General features: G+C 36.9%; 1 protein-coding gene across 3 annotated transcripts in view; it reads left to right on the forward strand.

Annotated features, from left to right (window-relative positions):
* The window catches only part of LOC137253459 (uncharacterized), a 146,652-nt gene that overhangs the window by 92,693 nt on the left and 35,553 nt on the right, over positions 1-18,406 (forward strand). For all 3 annotated transcript variants that reach the window (XR_010953805.1, XM_067790425.1, XM_067790415.1), the window contains exon 4: positions 15,807-15,883. Coding sequence is in view for 2 of the 3 variants with exons in the window: in XM_067790425.1 (XP_067646526.1) it covers positions 15,807-15,883 (77 nt within the window). In the remaining variant the exon portion in view is untranslated. The remainder of the gene's footprint in view (positions 1-15,806; positions 15,884-18,406) is intronic.

The raw sequence follows: 18,406 nt of genomic DNA on the forward strand, positions 1-18,406 counted from the left end.
TGAGGAAGGAACGGAGGTGCGCTTAAACGCGGCATGAATCGCTCTTGGTTGTGAACAGAAAGGAGCCATACATGTTTTAAAGAAATCGCATCGACAAAAAGTATTAGGGGTTAGCCTAAAACATCGCGTTTTGAATGTGACATATGTGCCCGTTTTATAAATATGTATTTCTTCGGTAGACACGGCAGTGCTAGGCTCTAGGACCGAACGAGGGGCAGTCTCTCCACAAGGAGTTACTCATTGTATGACAAATTTTGAACGATCCGCGAGAAATTGAGCCATGCTACATTGAAATGCCATGCTTTGGTCCCGAAAAAAGCCCCGAATGACTCCAGTACATATACCAAGCTACCGGTGGAGGTGCAGATTTTGTTCGTACGTATTTCTCTTCTTTTTTTTCAGTAGAAGCATGCGTATATATGTATGTGTGTCGGGTGTTAAAACAACATAAAAACAAGAAATACCTACTCGTAGATGAAGGCTATTACGATCAATACATCGTACAATTGTTTGTATGTCTCTTTGAAAAGTTTGAAAGTTCTGCTGAAATAGTAAAAAAAAATTGACTTTTACTTATTTTCAGCAAGTAATTCGAAACCAGAATTTCGGCTGTTAAAAAACTGAAAAATGTTTACTTAAAAATAGTTGATAATGAAATACTTATAGCTTCAAAGCACAGTAAAATATTCAAGTTTTTTTTTTGCTGACTACGGCACCTCGCATCCATTCAAGTAATATCTGAAGTAAAATGAAAAAAAAAATTTTTTGTTTGCTTTGCTTTTTTCTGTTGCTGAAATATTTTCCAAATTTATATTCAAGCAATTTTGTAATACTGAAAATTAGTTCAGCTTTTTCAAACCCTGGTATGGATGGATTTTTTTTTCATCAGGAGTATAGCAAAAACGTAATCTACATATGATTCTAAGAAAAATTGTTGAAGACACCATAGCTGTAAGTACGATTTCGAGTCCCCGACTTTTGCAAAATAGATATTTTGCCATATGAATGTGGGGTTTGGCCAAAAAATCTTCATAGGTTCTGATAGAATTATATTATAGGAACATCTGTTTCCAAACGTGTTATAGAAAAAAAGGTGAAGGTGTTATGGCTGTTACAGCAGAAAGTCGTGAAAAACAACCACGAATGGAGAGCAAAAAGATTAAAAAAAAAAAATAATAACATGACATTACTTTTATTTTGAAAAATACGTTAAAATGGTTCATTCTAAGTAAAAAAATAATTTTTTAAATAAATTACAGTAACATATGTATAGGTTTTTTTTTTGAAAATTTTTTTCTACTAAAACGAATTCGAAAAAAGAAAAACTGTCTGAATGAAAGTTGTTGGAAATGTTCTGAACTTATTTTAGCTGTAAAGAAAAAAAATGTCCATAAGAAATCTGTTAAAAATTATAATATAGTAGTTAAAAGTTCAGTTTAGGCTAATTTCTCATAATTTAAGCCTGATATCTATCACAAAATTCAAAAACACTAGATATTAATACAGATTCTGAAATGTACGTAACTTTAAAGTAAGCCCAATGTGATATTTTTCCTATAATTCTATCAGAAACTATGAAGATTTTTTGGCCAAACCCTACATTCATATGGCAAAATATCAATTTTGCAAAAGTCGGGGACTCGAAATCGGACTTACAGATATGGTGTCTTCAACAAATGATTCTAAGAAATCATCTGTAGATTACGGTTTTGCTATTCTTCTGATGGAAAAAAATGCCACCCGCTCAAACATAAATGTATTATTCCTATCGCAAAGAACCTAACAATTTAACTAATAATTTGTATTCATACCAAAAATTAAAAAAATATGTAAATATCGAATTTTATTTAATACTAAAATAACGTTTTAAATCCTCAAAATTTGTTTGACATACACAATAATATATTGCGTTGAGTAAAAGTTAGTTTGAATATTTATAAAACTATTGCGAATAATGATTTAAGGTGTTGGTCTGTCATTTAAGCTGCCTGTCAATTTAAAACATACTTAGAGAAAATAATGAGATTAATTCCACGCTGACGGCTGTGACAACTTATTTAAGTGATCCAGTGAGTAATGTGACGGGTGATCAGAACAGGCATCTTAAATAACCGTAAAATGTACCAGAAGTGATATTGGGAAAATTATACAACAAAATCATTTCGAGAAACTGCTTTGATATTGATACAAAACCAAGCACACAAGTAATGTTTTGAGAACGTGGTAAGAGATGTTGTGAAAATATAACAAGTAAGGGTGTCTAAGTTCGGGTGTAACCGAACATTATATACTCAGTGTTAGCTTCAATTGTACAGTTCGTTTCAGATAAATTTCTTTTCTACATAACGCGTGACACCGCCCATTTAAAAAAAAAAAATGTGTCCCAATTTCCTCTTACAATAAAACTTGGTAAGTGAATATCATGGATACAATACTATTTTTCGCTAAGATATTGCTTATTATTCTAGTCTACGACGTTTCTAAACTTCTTTTATATCAAAGTAGGCTTAGTCTTTAACCGATCCCGTCCATTTTTTAACACTCTTATATTAGTCTCACTTGTATGTATACTTGCTTGTAGCTCTCTAGGTTAGGCGCGCAAAGTAGAGTTAGACCCATCTAGCGGCAATTATTGAGGACTCGCGGCAGTGGTTAAATAAAACGACTTGTGCTTAATAGTGGAGACACGAACCTTCTGTGCTACGGTCCTATCAACATCAAATATCTAAGTCGATTGTAGATACTAAAACTAAACATTTAAAAACGGGTTTTTTTAGTTTTTTTAAAACTATATTTATATTGTAACGAATTTAGGGAAATTCCGCTTATTTGAAACCTTTGCTAACGTCCGAATCGTTGAATTGTCGAATAAATAACTCCAATATTCAGTAATGCAAAATGGGCTTTATTAGACTACTTTGAGCGTACTTCACAATAACTCTTACTTCACAACTAATTGCGTGTTTAAATCAAACTTATTACTGACTACTCTTCTTGCGCTGCTTTTATACTCTCCGTTGCTTCATTCGCATATTTCTACTAAAATCAAGACGTTTCGCCTTCTAGAACTGCTGTATCTCCTCCTTGGTAATTGAGCTACATACATATATGTATGCGGGTGTATGTTTGAGTAACAACTTCGGCTGATTACTACATCTGTGTGTGAGTTATCTCTTCGTTGCCTTTATATATGTGTGTAAATGCTGATTGATGTGTTCATGTATATACGAGTGGCTGCTTCATGTTTTTTTATTGTTGCGTAATTATTTATTTAGTATCAGCTTAGTGATGCTAATATTCGTCACAATATTATTCAAGAAACATTTCCTGATATAGGGAAAATATATGTACCCAATCTTATCACGATCCGATAATTTTTCTTCCAGTTATGGCTCCCGAAACATAGAAAATTGCTTAGTCATAAAAGGCGCGGTGCACCGCCCATTTTCAAAAATTTTAATTTTTTCTTATTTCTTCTTATAATTCCACTTGGGATAGGAAATATATAATTGATATAAAGCTCTTTTTCGCAAAAATATACTTTATTTTATTCGTCCACGACCCCTTCAAAAATCTTTTATATGAAAGTGGGCGTAGTCCTTAACCGATTTCGTAAATTTTTCTTCAAATCATTCCTTATGAATTTAGTTATGAGGGGTTTAGCGGGTTTTGATTTATGATTAATATTTATAAAATTGATTCTACCACAAACGGGCGGTGCCACACCCATTTTCATGTTCTCAGATTTTTATCAAGAGTCCCACATGCACACATCAAATTTCAACATTCCAAGTGTATTATTTACTAAATAATCAGGTTTTTTGTGTTTTCCAAAATGTTATATATAGAAAAAGTGGGCGTGGTTATCATCCGATTTCAATCATTTTCAATACCAATCTATTCTGGATCCAAATAAGCCCGTATACCGCATTCGGTGAAGATATCTCAATATTTGCTCAAGTTATCGTGTTAACGTGTGCAAAGCATGCTGAGTATAAAAATTTGAAGTAGTATTTATTGTGAATTATCTATCTACTGAACCCGGAAAATGGATCCCAGTAAGTAACGAAATATATAGATACATTAGTTTTAGAGGAAGTGAGGATCAGGAAAAGGCTGGAAAGGAACTATTTTGGAAAAATCTACAAGGCAATAGATAGCCCAGTTGTTTTATGGAACATTGTTATTGAAAAAGGGAATTAAAGTAGACGTCAATTGCTAATGTCAGAAATGCTGGGGTATTTTAAAGAAACTTATCTCAAAATAATTTTTAATCAAAAAATATTGTAACGAATTTAGGGAAACTCCGCTTATTTTACACCTTCTGCAAACGTTCGAAGCGCTAAATTATCGAATAAATAACTCCAATATTCAGTAATTCAAAATGGGAGTAGTACAATTATACTTTTCAATTATACTTCAATTCTCAACTGATAGAGTGTTTAAATTAAACCGATTAGTCATGCCCCAGTTTGCGCTGCTTTTATACTCTCGGTTTCCTCGTTCACCCATTTCTACTAAGGTCTAGTAATTTCGTGAACTTCATGCTTGGTTACCAACCATATACATGTATATTTGTAGTTTGTAGCTATATGAGTGTGCATATGTGAGTACTACGTCGGCTGATGATGACATGCGTTTGTGAGTATTTCTCCGCTTCCTTGTATGCATGTGTGTAAATGGTGATTGATTTGTTTACGTACATACGAGTGTCTGCTTAGTATCGGCTGAATGATGATAGTATCGCTTAGTGATACTAATATTCGTTACAATATCTATCTGTATATGAAGGTTTTTTTATTTCTGATGGATTTGGCAATTTACCCGGCAGGAAATGAAGCCAACAATAAACTTCAGCTTCGAGAGATGCGCCCTTTTAAGCTAGTTCATCCGCGTTTTCATTCCCATCTATTCCCATATGCCCTGGAACCCAATATGGATGTGTGATTCTTCCTGTCCCAATTCTATCCAGAAATTGTTTACACTCTTAACACACATTTAGTTGCTGTGCTATGCGAGATTATTGCCATAATTGCTGCTTGGCTGTCAATATAAAAATTGACACGGCTGTAGTTTAAGCTCTTTTCTTCCAGTTTTTCTACTGATTTGACTACGGCTACTACTTCCGCCTGAAAAACGCTAAAGTGATCTGGCAACTTCTAGGATCTGTTTAATTCTGGATCAGCACAGTATACAACAGACCCTACTCCTTCCACTACTTTAGAATCATCGGTGTACACGTGTAACGCTTCGTCCGTCATTTGAGCACTTTTGCGCCAACCATCCACTTCTATTGTGGCTATAAGAGCCCCTTCGAAGCGCAAATACGGAATCAGGTAGTCTGTTCGCCCCATAATTGATGACGCTATATTGCTATGGCCGTATGGTCTGCGCTCAAGCTGACCCGAGGCACTGAGCCTTGTTGAAGTTGTTTACGCTATGTCCTTTGCCATCGGATCTACAGGTGGAATGTGCAGAATGGCATACAGTGCAGCCGTCGGGGTTGTTTTCAGGGCTCCAGTAATGCTAAGCATTGATAGCCTGCATACACCCTCTAATTTTTTGATTGGCCGTCCTCCAAATAAGGACTCCATAGTATAGGATAGGCTTTTCAATTGCTGTAAATACCCAATGAGAGAGAGGGCGATAAACACCATGTACACCCCGGCATTCTTTTACATGTATAAAGTGCCGTCGAGGCCTTCTTCACTCTCTCTTCCAACTTGAGCTTCCACGATAGCTTACTGTGTAGAATAATTCCTAAATGTTTTGTGCGAGGTTGCAGGGTCGTCGTCTTGCTGAACTGCCCTTGAGTATGCTTGAGTATGAACATATGAAGCGCCAGCCATAATTTCCCTATCCCAAAGAAACAAAAGCATGCCCAGATAATAATACTGGAACCTGCATGCTTTACGGTTTTTGTTGTATACTTCGGATGGTATTCAGTATTAGGTAGCCGTCTTAAAGCTCCGTCACATAAGCAGTTTTTCATATAGATGCGTTTAACGCAATCCTATTTATGATGAGTAGATTGTACGCATTTTTATGGAGAACGGCAGATCGAGCGACACTGGCGCATCTGACATAAAAAAGTAGCCAAGTTCCAACTTTTTTTGCAAGCAAAGCATAAAAAAAATTCGGCCTTGACTAAGGGTGCTTTCACACTTTGCAAGTGAAATTATTTTTTCCCACTCGTTGGAACTGTTCTAAAATGTTTCACAGTTAAAAACTGCAATTTAACAAATTTATAGGACGCCAGATATGTTAGCAAGTATTTTTCTTGTATAAATAAAAATAAATGTAAAACGCCATAACCTCCGAAGAGATTTTACGCCGGGCTTCTCTTCCAATTTGCTTCGTGATCCTTTTAGTTTTTCCTACAAATTGGCGGGACGGGTACCTACTTGTTTTATGCCGACTCCGAACGGCATCTGCAAGGCAGATGAGTTTTCACTGAGAAGCTTTTCATGGCAGAAATGCACTCGGAGTGTTTGCCAAACACTGCCGAGGGGCGACCCCGCTTAGAAAAATTTTGATGTTACTTTGCCCGGGCGTCAAGCCGTTGCTTATGATATACTTTTCGACTGAAAATAAAGAATTTTGTGGTAGAAGGAACATATTTTAGCACAAATTTGTACATATAAGTGTTCTTTCTTAAAAGAACAAATTTCCTTTAACTATTTTTTATGCATTCCCTTTAATTTAACAAGTGAAAAAACTCCGAAGAAATGGCAGAGAAATCTCCCTCTCACTCACATTCATAATACTTACTTTTCTCCCATAACCGGTTTCCGCTTTTTCGAACACTGTTCAGAATAAGAGGAATGAGAGAAGTGAAAAAACTCACAAGGAATTTTTATTTAGAATACGAGGAATGGGAGAAGGGAAAGAACTCATAAGGAATTTTTGTTTAGAATTAGGCTGAAAATGCTGCGGCGCACGTTGGGGTATTTGATCAATCTAGCTAGCCAAAATGAAAACAGCAGTTATTTCTGTTCAAAAAGTGGTTGTCTCACTTCTTTGCTATGAAAGGAAATATTTGACAGTAAATTCACGGTGTTCCGCGCAGAATTACTATGGATCGGGACTTCGGTTTCGGATGGACCCCTGGTCAAATTTTGTGGCATTACATGAGATATGTCAATATGGGTACCAAACGAAAAGTATTTTACTCCGCATTTCTATTGACATTTTTAATAAAGGTTGCCACTTAGGGTTGCCACCTCACCTTTTTTTATATTTCTTTGTATATCCACTACCATCTCGGAAACGGCTTAACCGATTTGAATCAAATTTGGTACATCGAGTTAGTATTACATTTTAAGACTTCTCACCTAGGTGTTGCCACTGAGGATGTTTTCACAAGTTTGCCTAGGTTGTCTCTTACAAAATTGATCACCACTCAAAAAATCGCGGGTATGCGCAGCCGTTTTTGTTATTAAACTTTGAAACAAACACAAGCTTATGTATTGCCAAAAAATTACGGACATGATATGCGATAAAAAAGATATATCCTTTTGTTTGCAAAGTTTTTAAAAAATTTAATATTGAAAAGTAGTAGTATAACTCAGTTGAAATATGCGGTATAAAAAATCTAACATATGAATTAAAAACAAATTTACCTGTCCTAAAAGAAAATGTAAATAGATTTGATTAAGGCTAAACAAGTGAACAAGTATTTAGGTTAGAAGGGTATATTGCTTTTTAATCCAAAAATACATCGAACTGTACACAATTTTTATACGGTAAGCGGTTAGCTCCGTTGACGTTGCAGATGGGTTTTGGGGTATGTATAATATTCAGTGGACATCTAGGAATGCCAGGGAGAGTATTTAAAAAATATTGGAATATTTTGGAAAATCGACTTTTGGCCAGCTATATTGATCAAATACCCCACCGTGCGGCGTTTGGCCGAAGGCCAATGCAAATATTCTTTGGAAAATCGGAAGTCTGTTTTGTACATGCGTTTTATGTAACAACGGTCCTTTCTTGGACCGTGCAACCTGGTCTTGCTCACGCAAACGCCGACAAACAGACTCAACGCTTGAAGATTCATTTAAGGCATCTTTGAGCCGCAAATGGAAACTGCTTTGGGTATTTGACGACGGTCTTAACTTCTATTACCGACATTACTGGCTTTCTTCCACGCTTTTACTACTTGGTTGGTGCTTGATAACATCACGTTGTTGGTGAGCAACCGATGATATTTTGCATTTCACATAAGTGCGGCAATTAATTTTTTTTTCAGGGTGCGTTTTGACTGACTAAAAAGCCTTTGCAACTAGAATTTCATAGAAATTTAACAAAACCAACAGGTTAAGCTTAACAAGTGATTGCATGTTTTGAAGCCCACTTCCATCTAATGTATTTTACATTGGATACCGAAAAACTGTTGTGATTAAAAAATAACTTGGCCTCTGAGATAAAGTCAGATACGTCATATGTCTTGGAACCCAGACAATTTTAATCGAAACGTTACTGCACCTCTTCCAACTGTATTTTAAAAAAGGTCAAATGAATATCAGAAAAGTGAAAATGTATTACAGAAATAGCCAACTGTATTACATATTTTTAAAATTACGCTAACGTTCCTAGAACTCGGGCCTCCATCAAAAGATGGGTGATATAAGTACTTCAAGTGCGCTATCGATGGAAAAGCGCCTGCGAACAAGAGGGGTGCAAAAAGTGTTCAAGAACTTTTAATTAAGTGGACAACTTTAGGCACCGTTTTGTGATTAATATTTTTTTTTTTATTATTTTGATCAGTCAAGCAAACCACCGTTATATAGCTAAATGGTTAGCGCAACGGGCCTTAAGCGTACTGAAGATGATGAAATATTCGAAATCAATTAATCTGAGCAGCTATGGCAGGTGTCTGAAAATGTCTTTCTTCTATTCCAAATTTAAGAAATAGTTTTTCAATTATAGAAAAATTTAAAAATTAAAAACAATAGGGCAGCTCTCTCAGTCTAGGAAGCGTAGTAAACATAGAAAATATTCCACGTTTTCTAGAACAAATATACAACACTTAGAGAACGCACCACTTACACAAGAGATATCAATTCGATCTGATCCTGAATCTAGCGCTAAAAGTTCAATATAAAATGCATATTGTTTGCATTCAAAAAGCTTTCAAAACTACAGCGCACATAAAATTGTTGTGTTTTTATAACTTTTATGAAAATGAAATGGTATATTAAGTTTGTCACGAATCTCAAGAAAAATGTAAATCCTTAAAGGAGAAGAGATAAGTATACCAAATTGATCAGGATGACGAACTTGAGTTGATTTAGCCATGTCCTTCCGTCCGTTTGTCTGTTTGAACGCAAACTAGTCCCTTGGTTTCGGATAAGTTATTTGTCGGAATCGATCGGAACAGACCACTATAGCATACATATATCTCCCATACAACCGACTTTTCAGAAGAGATGTTTTTTTTGTAATATCTTCCACAATTTATCAGAAGCTTCAAGCATTTCAACACACGATTACGTATTAGTTTATATTGTTGTCTGAAAAAATCGTAAAGAAGTATATATAGTATTATCCCCATGCAAAACGATTATTCAGATAAGGAGCTTTTCGTCATATCTGTCCCATTTTGACAGCTAGAATCTTCAAATTCCATCAAATACTTCCGTACATATATGTCATATTGTTCAGATAAAAGATTTAAGATTATAGCTATCTCATGCAGACCACAAGAAATGAGAAACTATGTATCCTCATACGAAGAACCGATCTATATTGTCGCTTAAGTTTGTACATCTGTTCACTTTATATTACATATCTTATATAGTCGAAATGTGTTATCTTCTTGCATGTTGAAAACTTTTGACGGTAAAATGGTAAACTTTCTGCGTTTTCTATGGTTTCTAGACAGAGAGAATACCCCTAACAACAATCATAAAAATTATTGTCGCCATACTCAGTGACAGTCAAGCCACACTCAAGGCAATTTCAGCCTTCGAAATAAAGTCTGCATTGACTCAATCTCAAGACGTAGGGCTAAGTTTTTGGACTCACCATGGCCAGAGCATTCCCAAATTCAATGCCTCAAGTCAAGAGAACTACTAGGCTTCATCAAGGAAGTCGGTTTGGATGAGGTGCTGTGAAGGAGATGAGGGCACAATCGCAGTGCAATACTCAATAAATTATCTATCTATATATTCATAGTTTTAGAAAGTGCTGCATGTGATAAGGTCAGCGAATTATTTTGTCAACTCTCGTTGCCGGAGTCATAAGAAGTTCACGAGCTACCTATAGAGACGCCACTGTTTGAAATTTAGAAACTAATAGGTACAGCTCTTACCTATTCATACTACCTGAAGCACAAAAATATTCGAATAATATATTTTTTCTAGGGAAGCAGCTATTCCAGAACAATTTCATGTATCACAGTTTCGGGTTTTTCGCCCTTTGAGATACGGATGCTAAACTGAACGTCCATTGATAATGCGAAATACGGAATCAATGACAGGTACTGAAAGGTTTCGTTTTGTTCACTTTCCGAATGAAGACTTGTGGAATGATTTTCTTACCATCTGTTGAAAACATGCAAAAATAAAATCCAGTGATAAAAACAAATACAAGCCCTAGAAGTTCATTCCATTTTAGTTAAAAACATAAATCTCGAAATATGGTGATTATTCTCAAGAAGATATTTTTTGGGCTACAAGGCACATGTGCAGGGAAATATTGAACAAAGAAGTGAAAGGCCAAAAAAGTAATGCGGAGGGAAAAACAATTAAGAATTTACAACATAAACTTAGGTAAACAATATTGCCACTACGAAAGCGGACAAAAGCAACACCACTGTGCTAGTCGAAAAAGAGGAATGTATAACTAAAACTCATCGAGGAAGTGAAATGTCGTAAAATAAGAGACAATCCCACGGATGAATACCAGAAAGAAATAAATTGCTAACAAAAATGTAACAAATATAATAGATTCGAACATGGCATATACATTAATCCAAATTAACCCATCAGTTCCTTCACTTATTGCACTTTCAAAAATCCACAAGCCCGACACCAATGAGATCCATAATAAATTTTAAATCGGCATACGCAATATCTAACACAACAGAACTAATATGAAAACTTACGACCGTTGAGCTGACGAAATCGGCAAATTGGTATATATCAAAACAATAAACGAACCAAATCAACGAACCCGCAAAAAAGGTCGAAATACTAAAACTACTGACTTCTACCTGCCTCAGCTAACGTAACAAGCTGATCAGTGAAAACCACCACTGTTTCTGATTGAACATACATACACATCCATTTTGACAATGCTTGCCCATGCATCTATGAACTATAAATATAGGACAAACGATTGCAACAGATCAGTACGAAAAATTACACTGAAGATGGCACAACGCCGAGAATGGTTTGTCTCCTAACCAAATTTGACAAGGGATGACGGAAAAACGTACCAATACTTATACATCAACTATCTACCCTGTGGGAAAATAAATAAACTACATTGTGTTTATTATCGATTCTATCAAAAATGGTGCCAATAATTTACAGTGAAAGTATTGAAAATTTGTGTAAAGTGATTTTGATGTTTCAGAGCATCGATTCTAATTATAAGAACTGTACTTATTCCTTATTGGGAACAATCTTCGATATAAAAATTATCTCGAAACTAAAACGGTTAAAAAAACAAATTTCAATTGCAAACATTCGAATTGATATTTACTCAACCCAATATTATATCATAATATACATATTATATATATACTAGTCCAAACTATAATGAATTACTAATCCCTTTATACCCAGTTGTACAACATGACGTTTAAGATAGAAATCGAGAATATAGTTATTTGAGGTAATACCATGCCTATTGTGCCCTCTCCTCTTCACAGTACGTCGTCTAATCAATTATTGGGCAGAAATTGTTATTATCAAATTGTATTCATTCAGTGGTCAAATTATTGAAAACACTGCACGAATAATTAAAGGCTCATGCTATTGCGTACCGAACGTTCGTTTCGCGTTTCAGAGACGAATCGTTCGGGTGCTTGCATTATACAAAACGATCATGGCACAAGACGAAAACAGCTGATTGTACGTGACGATAACATGATATAGCAAAAGAAAACACCAATGTGTCAAATTGATGCGAAAACAAATTGTTTATATTTTTATTACAAAATATATATATGGGAAATTTCTGATAATTATACACCTTCTGCTAACGTTCGAGTCGCCGAACTGTCGAATAAATAACTCCAATATTCGGTATTACAAAATGGAATTTATTAGACTAGTTTGGGAGTAGTACAATTATACTTCACTTCACAACTATTAGCGTGTTTAAATCAAACTGATTAGTTACTCCTCAGCTTGCGCTGCTTTTATACTCTCTGTTGCTTCGTTCGCATATTTCTCCTACGGTCTAGACTTTTCACGAAGATGGAACAGTTGTATTGCATACTTGGTTATTTAGCTGTATGCGTTTTTGGCGGATTGGGATGGAAAATAACTAATGCACCATAACTGCTGCCGTCGCAACCACCGTTTGTCCATGAACTAAAAACCACCGAATTTGGAACAGTCGCCCACCCCGGCAACGCTTTCGCATAATTTCAGGGTGGCGATCCAGATTTTTTAAGAGCCTTCTATTGCTTCAGCGTCAAGGTCCCGCTTTTTTGCTCTGAGTATGGTTTCTACGCAGTTACTGATTTGTTGCCACTCTTCTCGGTTGCTCAGTTTTTTTCAACTAACATTATCGACAGTGATTCGGCCGACTCTTTCCCCGAGTAATTGTCGGTTCTGGCTCTTTCACGAGCGTTCCAAAAATGTGTGTTTCCGCGTCGTCCTCGTCTGCATCGCCTTATACAGACTTCAGACCTTTTTAATCCTGTGCAAATATTGTTACAAGAGCCCATCCCCGGGCTATGTAGTAATTTACCTCACCAAAGCTTCTGGTGCTTCATGCTTCAACATCGTTCTTGCCACAACCTAAACGTTTCTTCCCTGCTCTCTGACCTAACGACTTTCACGCGCTCCTAATCCGTCAGCTTTTTTTATTTCCCCTAACTCTTTTTTTGTTCCACCGTCAATCACTTGTACGGCTGGTCCTGATACAGTGCAATAAGCGGAGACTACCCTCAAAGCTTCTGTTCGCTGGACAGCTGTTGAAAGCTAACAACCATTCTTCTGTGTTTACCCACAGTTCTGAGCAGTGCAGTAATGTGGATAGGGTGATGTCCATCAGCAGTTTTCTTTAGCTTTCAGTTGGTCCTCCGATGTTTGCCATCTGTATAGATGCCTACTCAGTGGCATGTTAAATTTGCGCCGAATATTTTAGTGGATAGTTGACCACCTTCTTTGATGTTATATTTCCGGAGAAGGTATCAAAGCCAACTTCTAGCGGTATATGTTTTTTTTTTGTTAGAAGTATCAATTCTGTTTTTTTTTTTCTACTGCTAGCTGAAGTCCACGCAAGTCTAGACACTCCTTTGTGCGTATTATGACAAGATTAAGCTTTATGTACGGTCCTCTGTGTTTCGGGCTGTAATGACTGCAGCAATGTCGTCGGGTGTTCAACTAGGAACGAATCATCAGGCATTTCTAGATTGATTCATCGTAACTGGCGTTCCACAGGTCAGGACCAAGAATTGATCCTCCCTGTGCTGCTCCGCAAATGACTCATGGTACGCGGACACTTTTCACAGTATTGAGCTGTGTCGACCATTTTTTTTTTACTGATAGATGACTGATAATGCTAAAAGTTACTATCATATGAAAACGACCCAGCTACATATTCCAACAGTTAAGGCGTTTTCCATTCTCTTCGCAGCCTGGTCTCCTGATTGTGGTCGATGGCCCAGAGTTTATGTACTTGTCTTCTTCTTGGGTTCGTGGTGAGCATTCCCCACTCAATAGCTCTTGAGTAAAAACACCCTCCTCTGTTTACCGTTCCGTCCATCTTTGGGCCATGTTCTCGATATTATCAAGCTTTTATTGGAACTCCAGTATGCTATTGCGCCCCTGCTTTTGCCCTGCTTTCAGGCGTCAAGTGCGGTCTTCCTGCTGCAATTCTAAGTGGTGTGATTTGGACCAAAACATTCAAAGCAGAGTTTTATACTTTCATGTGGCCTCACTCTGCAATACATCCAACCGGTTTTTATACGGAGTCACATACATAGGCTCGCACCTTGCGTTTGGTGCTGTGACTTTTACTATTACCTCTTCCGCTTCCTTGAATGCACAGGTTCTTATTGCATTGATTACTTCCTACTTTGTGCTGAGAGAGTCCAAATCGCGATTCTCCATGGTTACTTTTATTGATTGGCGTTAAGTGCCCCACAGAAAGAGGGCTTCACGTTGTCCCTTCTCACCAACTAGACCAGTATTGTGCCGGCTCTTGCCGTTTTTATTTTGACTTCATCTCATCAGGTTTCATTTTGCTGCCGTGGCTCTTCAGTACGTCAGAGTAGCTGTTTCCATCTGTGGGCTTCATTAAGACTGTCTCTGTGTGAAGCTTTGTCCAACTTGGACTCTTTGCATTTATCGTTATATCTTTTTTCCTACTCATTTCTTCCTCAGTCTGTGTGGATACAGCTTACCACCAGCCATTTCGGGGACGTTTCACACTTCCGAACCAATGTGGTAAAATGCTACTTTCATCATCCTTGTACAGCTGTGTGTGCTTTTCCACAGTTTGGAGCCGTACAGTGGCGTCGATGGCGTGGTGTCCATCAGAAGCTTCCTGGTTCAGCTTTTTGCGCGCCTCATCTGTATTTCGAGCTGTAATGACTGCGCCAATGATGTCTTCCTAACCGACTAGGAATAAATAATCGGACATTTCATCGTAACTTAGGTTTCAGAAGTTAGCACCGAGAATTGATCTGCTCGGCGTGTGACTTTCATAGTTCACTGGTCCTCCGACATTTGGTATATAACGATGCGATCTCCAAGATAGCTTCTGATGATGAGCTATAGGTAACATGGGATTCAGAATCATAGATCTAAGGCAGCAATCAAATCTGTTGAAAACTTTTAGTTCGTGTAAGATTGCAAAGAGGACAACTCGACTGTGGCTTATGTGCTATTTCTGGCAACATACATTCTAATTAACTATAGCCTAGAGCCCGACCGGAGGTGGGGCTTTGAATCGAAGCTGTAACGAACGTTCGTTTTTGATCAACTAATCGGTCGGTTACCAAAGCCGACTACTTACCTTAAGGCAGTCAGCCATACTTAGCACTTACTGACAATCAGCTGATTTCAAGAAATTACTCCCATATAATCGTTATATTCAGTTTGCAAAAATAAATGTGGCCGCCCAAAATGATGTCTTTTGAGTTTATTTCTATACAGAAAACAAAATTTTGAATACTGCAGGGCATCTTATGCATTTTGCCGAATAATTGGCAAGCCGTAACCAAACATTCGGTCTCGGTCTTTACTGTGCACAGTATCGAGGATCAAGTTAAACTGCTGATATACAATTACGAAAATTCACTTAAATTAGAGTTAACTCCTTAATCTAGATTAAGACTTTCATCTGTTTAGGCTATTAGTCGAAAAAAAGTTTCCACCGTAAAAAAGGCGTATAATTTATAATTTTAAATGCGTTATTATAAGTTGAATAAAACTATTTGAATTATTTATAAAAATGATCAGAATTATAGTTACTTACCCAACAATTGCTTTATTTCACATACCAAAAAATTTTTTAATAATATAGCCACATTTCGAAAAATTGCATTACATATATTTCTGTGTATAATATTTTTGTAATTTTTTTTGTTAATATGTATATAATAAACAAATTTATTTCAGTCGGTAAAGCGGATGATCACATCAAGGTGTATGATGATGTACCAAACTCAGCTGTTGAACTACAAGTCAAAGATAGAGTAAGTAATAAATATATTTTACATGTATACATATTCAATTTTAACACAACTACAACAAAAATGCCTGCAAGGGGGCCTAAAATGACCGAATTAGTATCATTTAAGTATATAATATGATGTCCAATATGAGTTCACGATTTTCACAGTCCACACTGTGTATTCGTCATTCATTTTAACAACAACGAGCCTGACCCATGTGCATCTTGCGCAACCAATATAAAAGTCTCTTATCAAATATCAACAGAAATCAGCTGTTCTATTAACTTACAGCTTGCGCTGCCATATAGCGAATAATAGCAACTGCCGCCAATCAATTACAACTTGCAGCTTGCGCTGCCATCTAGCGTACAAAAGTAACTGCCGCTAATGCAGTGCAAATATTCACAATAGTGCCATAGTACAAATAGATTTCTTCGTATGCTCACAATCGTTTATTTTTAACAAATTATTTTAATAAAATATAGATAAACAAAGGCACTATGACCAAAATTGCCCAAAGCTCGCTTATAGCCCGAATCTCCATCTTTCCAACGAAAACTTTATTTATAGATTTGGATTCCAAATAAGAGCGAAAAAGGGGCCCGTACATAAAAACAGCAATTAGAAGTAATATATATGATGGTTCTTAAATTACAATATTATTGCTGAGCGTAACAGAAGTTCATACATATTTTTTCTAAGTAATCCATTTTATTGCACTTATTAATTTGTCTCTTAAAATGTTTTTAACTTTTTGTCACATTTGATAAACTTGCGTTATAAAAAAGAGAAATAAGTAGCATGGAATTTTTAAAATGTGGGCAGGTAAAGGAGTGAAAATGAAAAGGGAAACTTTTTCAATTAGGAGACCTGCTAGTGGTGCCACGCCACTTTCAGGAAAGTCTTTTTCGCTATATATTTGCAAATATTTCAAATAGGTATCCAATACTTGGTATAGCGATCGTATATATGAGGGGGTTGATTAGGAGGGGAAGAGGGGGTGGGAGAAGGGGTTGCGATGAGGTAGCGTGTGGAAACGAAGGGGTAGAAGACAGTGGGACTTATGAAAAACGAAAAGAATAGAATAGGAGACTGAGAACAAAAACAAGAAGAAGAGTGAGAACGGATAATGGGAAGGAAAAAATCTGATGGACTGGAAAAGGAATCGAAAGGGGAGGAGTGGAAGAGAATAAAGGGAGGTAGTGGGGCAGTATGTTGAAAAGCAAACGTGAGGGAGGAGTGAAGGGAAGTCGAAAAGCGAGGGAGTAGGTCAAGGGAATGGAAGGGTAATTGAAAGATGAAGCAGCAATCTAAAAAATTAGTGGAATGGGGGAAAGTAAACCGATGAAACAGAGGGCGGGGCAGGAAAATTTAGGAAACAGTGAAAAAAGTAAACAAAGATAAAGATAAGGGGACAACGGAAGTGGAGCAAAAAGGAGGAAAAAAAGAAACGGCGGAGCTGCAGCTTAGCTACAAAGATCAGAAAGCGTCAGATAGAGGGAAATCGGTAGGTAAAGTATTATACATGGATTTGGATTAGACCAAACCGCAGTCCAAGGATTTGGGGTGCAAATTTTAATGTGGAGTGCAAGATTTTTTTTCCATAGAGTTTTTACGTTTCGCAGTATAGAACTCTTAGCCCGGGAAGTTTTATCGTCCATTGCGTAGCAAACATATTTCTGGACAAAATGTATGTACAACCCTTGTGCCCATGTTTTAATCAACCTACTATTCGTTGTCGCATTACGATTCGGTACATTTTGAAAATGTAATGTCTTCAGACCAGCATCTACTTTGGCGCTGCGTACAAAAGGGCGCCCAACTTCGACTATTCGAGATATGATGCATCTTGAGAGATTAGAATCTCTCTTTTTTACATATATGGTCATCACTTTTTGCGACCTTTTTCGCACCAAATAAGCGTGTTAGTCTTCCATACAAATAACGAACTGTGCCGATCTTCCACGCCAATAATGAAACGTGTTAGTCTTCCATGGGACGATGTATAAGATCAGGTCCAATGGACAATGCAACATATAGACAAGAAAAGTGTTAGGTGGAGCACGGATCATAGTTAAATAAATAAATGGCCATGTTCTGGTTTTCGAATGCGAGAAAATTTCGAGTAGCATCGCTGCAGCGAATCGAACTAGTTCCAAAGTAGCACAGAACTAACTCATTAACAGACGGTACTAGTTGCAACGCTGTATGTTGTTCTGAAATGTTGTTGTTGTTGTTGTAGCGATAAGGTTACTCCTCGTAGCCTTAGGGGCGTGTTATCGATGTGATGGTCCTTTGCCGGATGCAGATCCGGTACGCTCCGATAACACAACACCATTAAGGTGCTAGCCCGACCATCTCGGGAACGATTTATATGGCCACATTAAACCTTCAGGCCATCCCATCCCCAAGTTCCATGAGGAGGAATACCTTTCTTCCTAGTTCTTACATGAGGTAACCACTCATTTATAATAATGCAGGTGAACTGCAAATGCTTAATTTTTAGCACTACGGCTACTAGCGGCTCACCGCCTTCATCTACGT

Source organism: Eurosta solidaginis, chromosome 1, assembly GCF_040869045.1.
Source record: "Eurosta solidaginis isolate ZX-2024a chromosome 1, ASM4086904v1, whole genome shotgun sequence".
NCBI classification, from domain to species: Eukaryota; Metazoa; Arthropoda; class Insecta; order Diptera; family Tephritidae; genus Eurosta; species Eurosta solidaginis.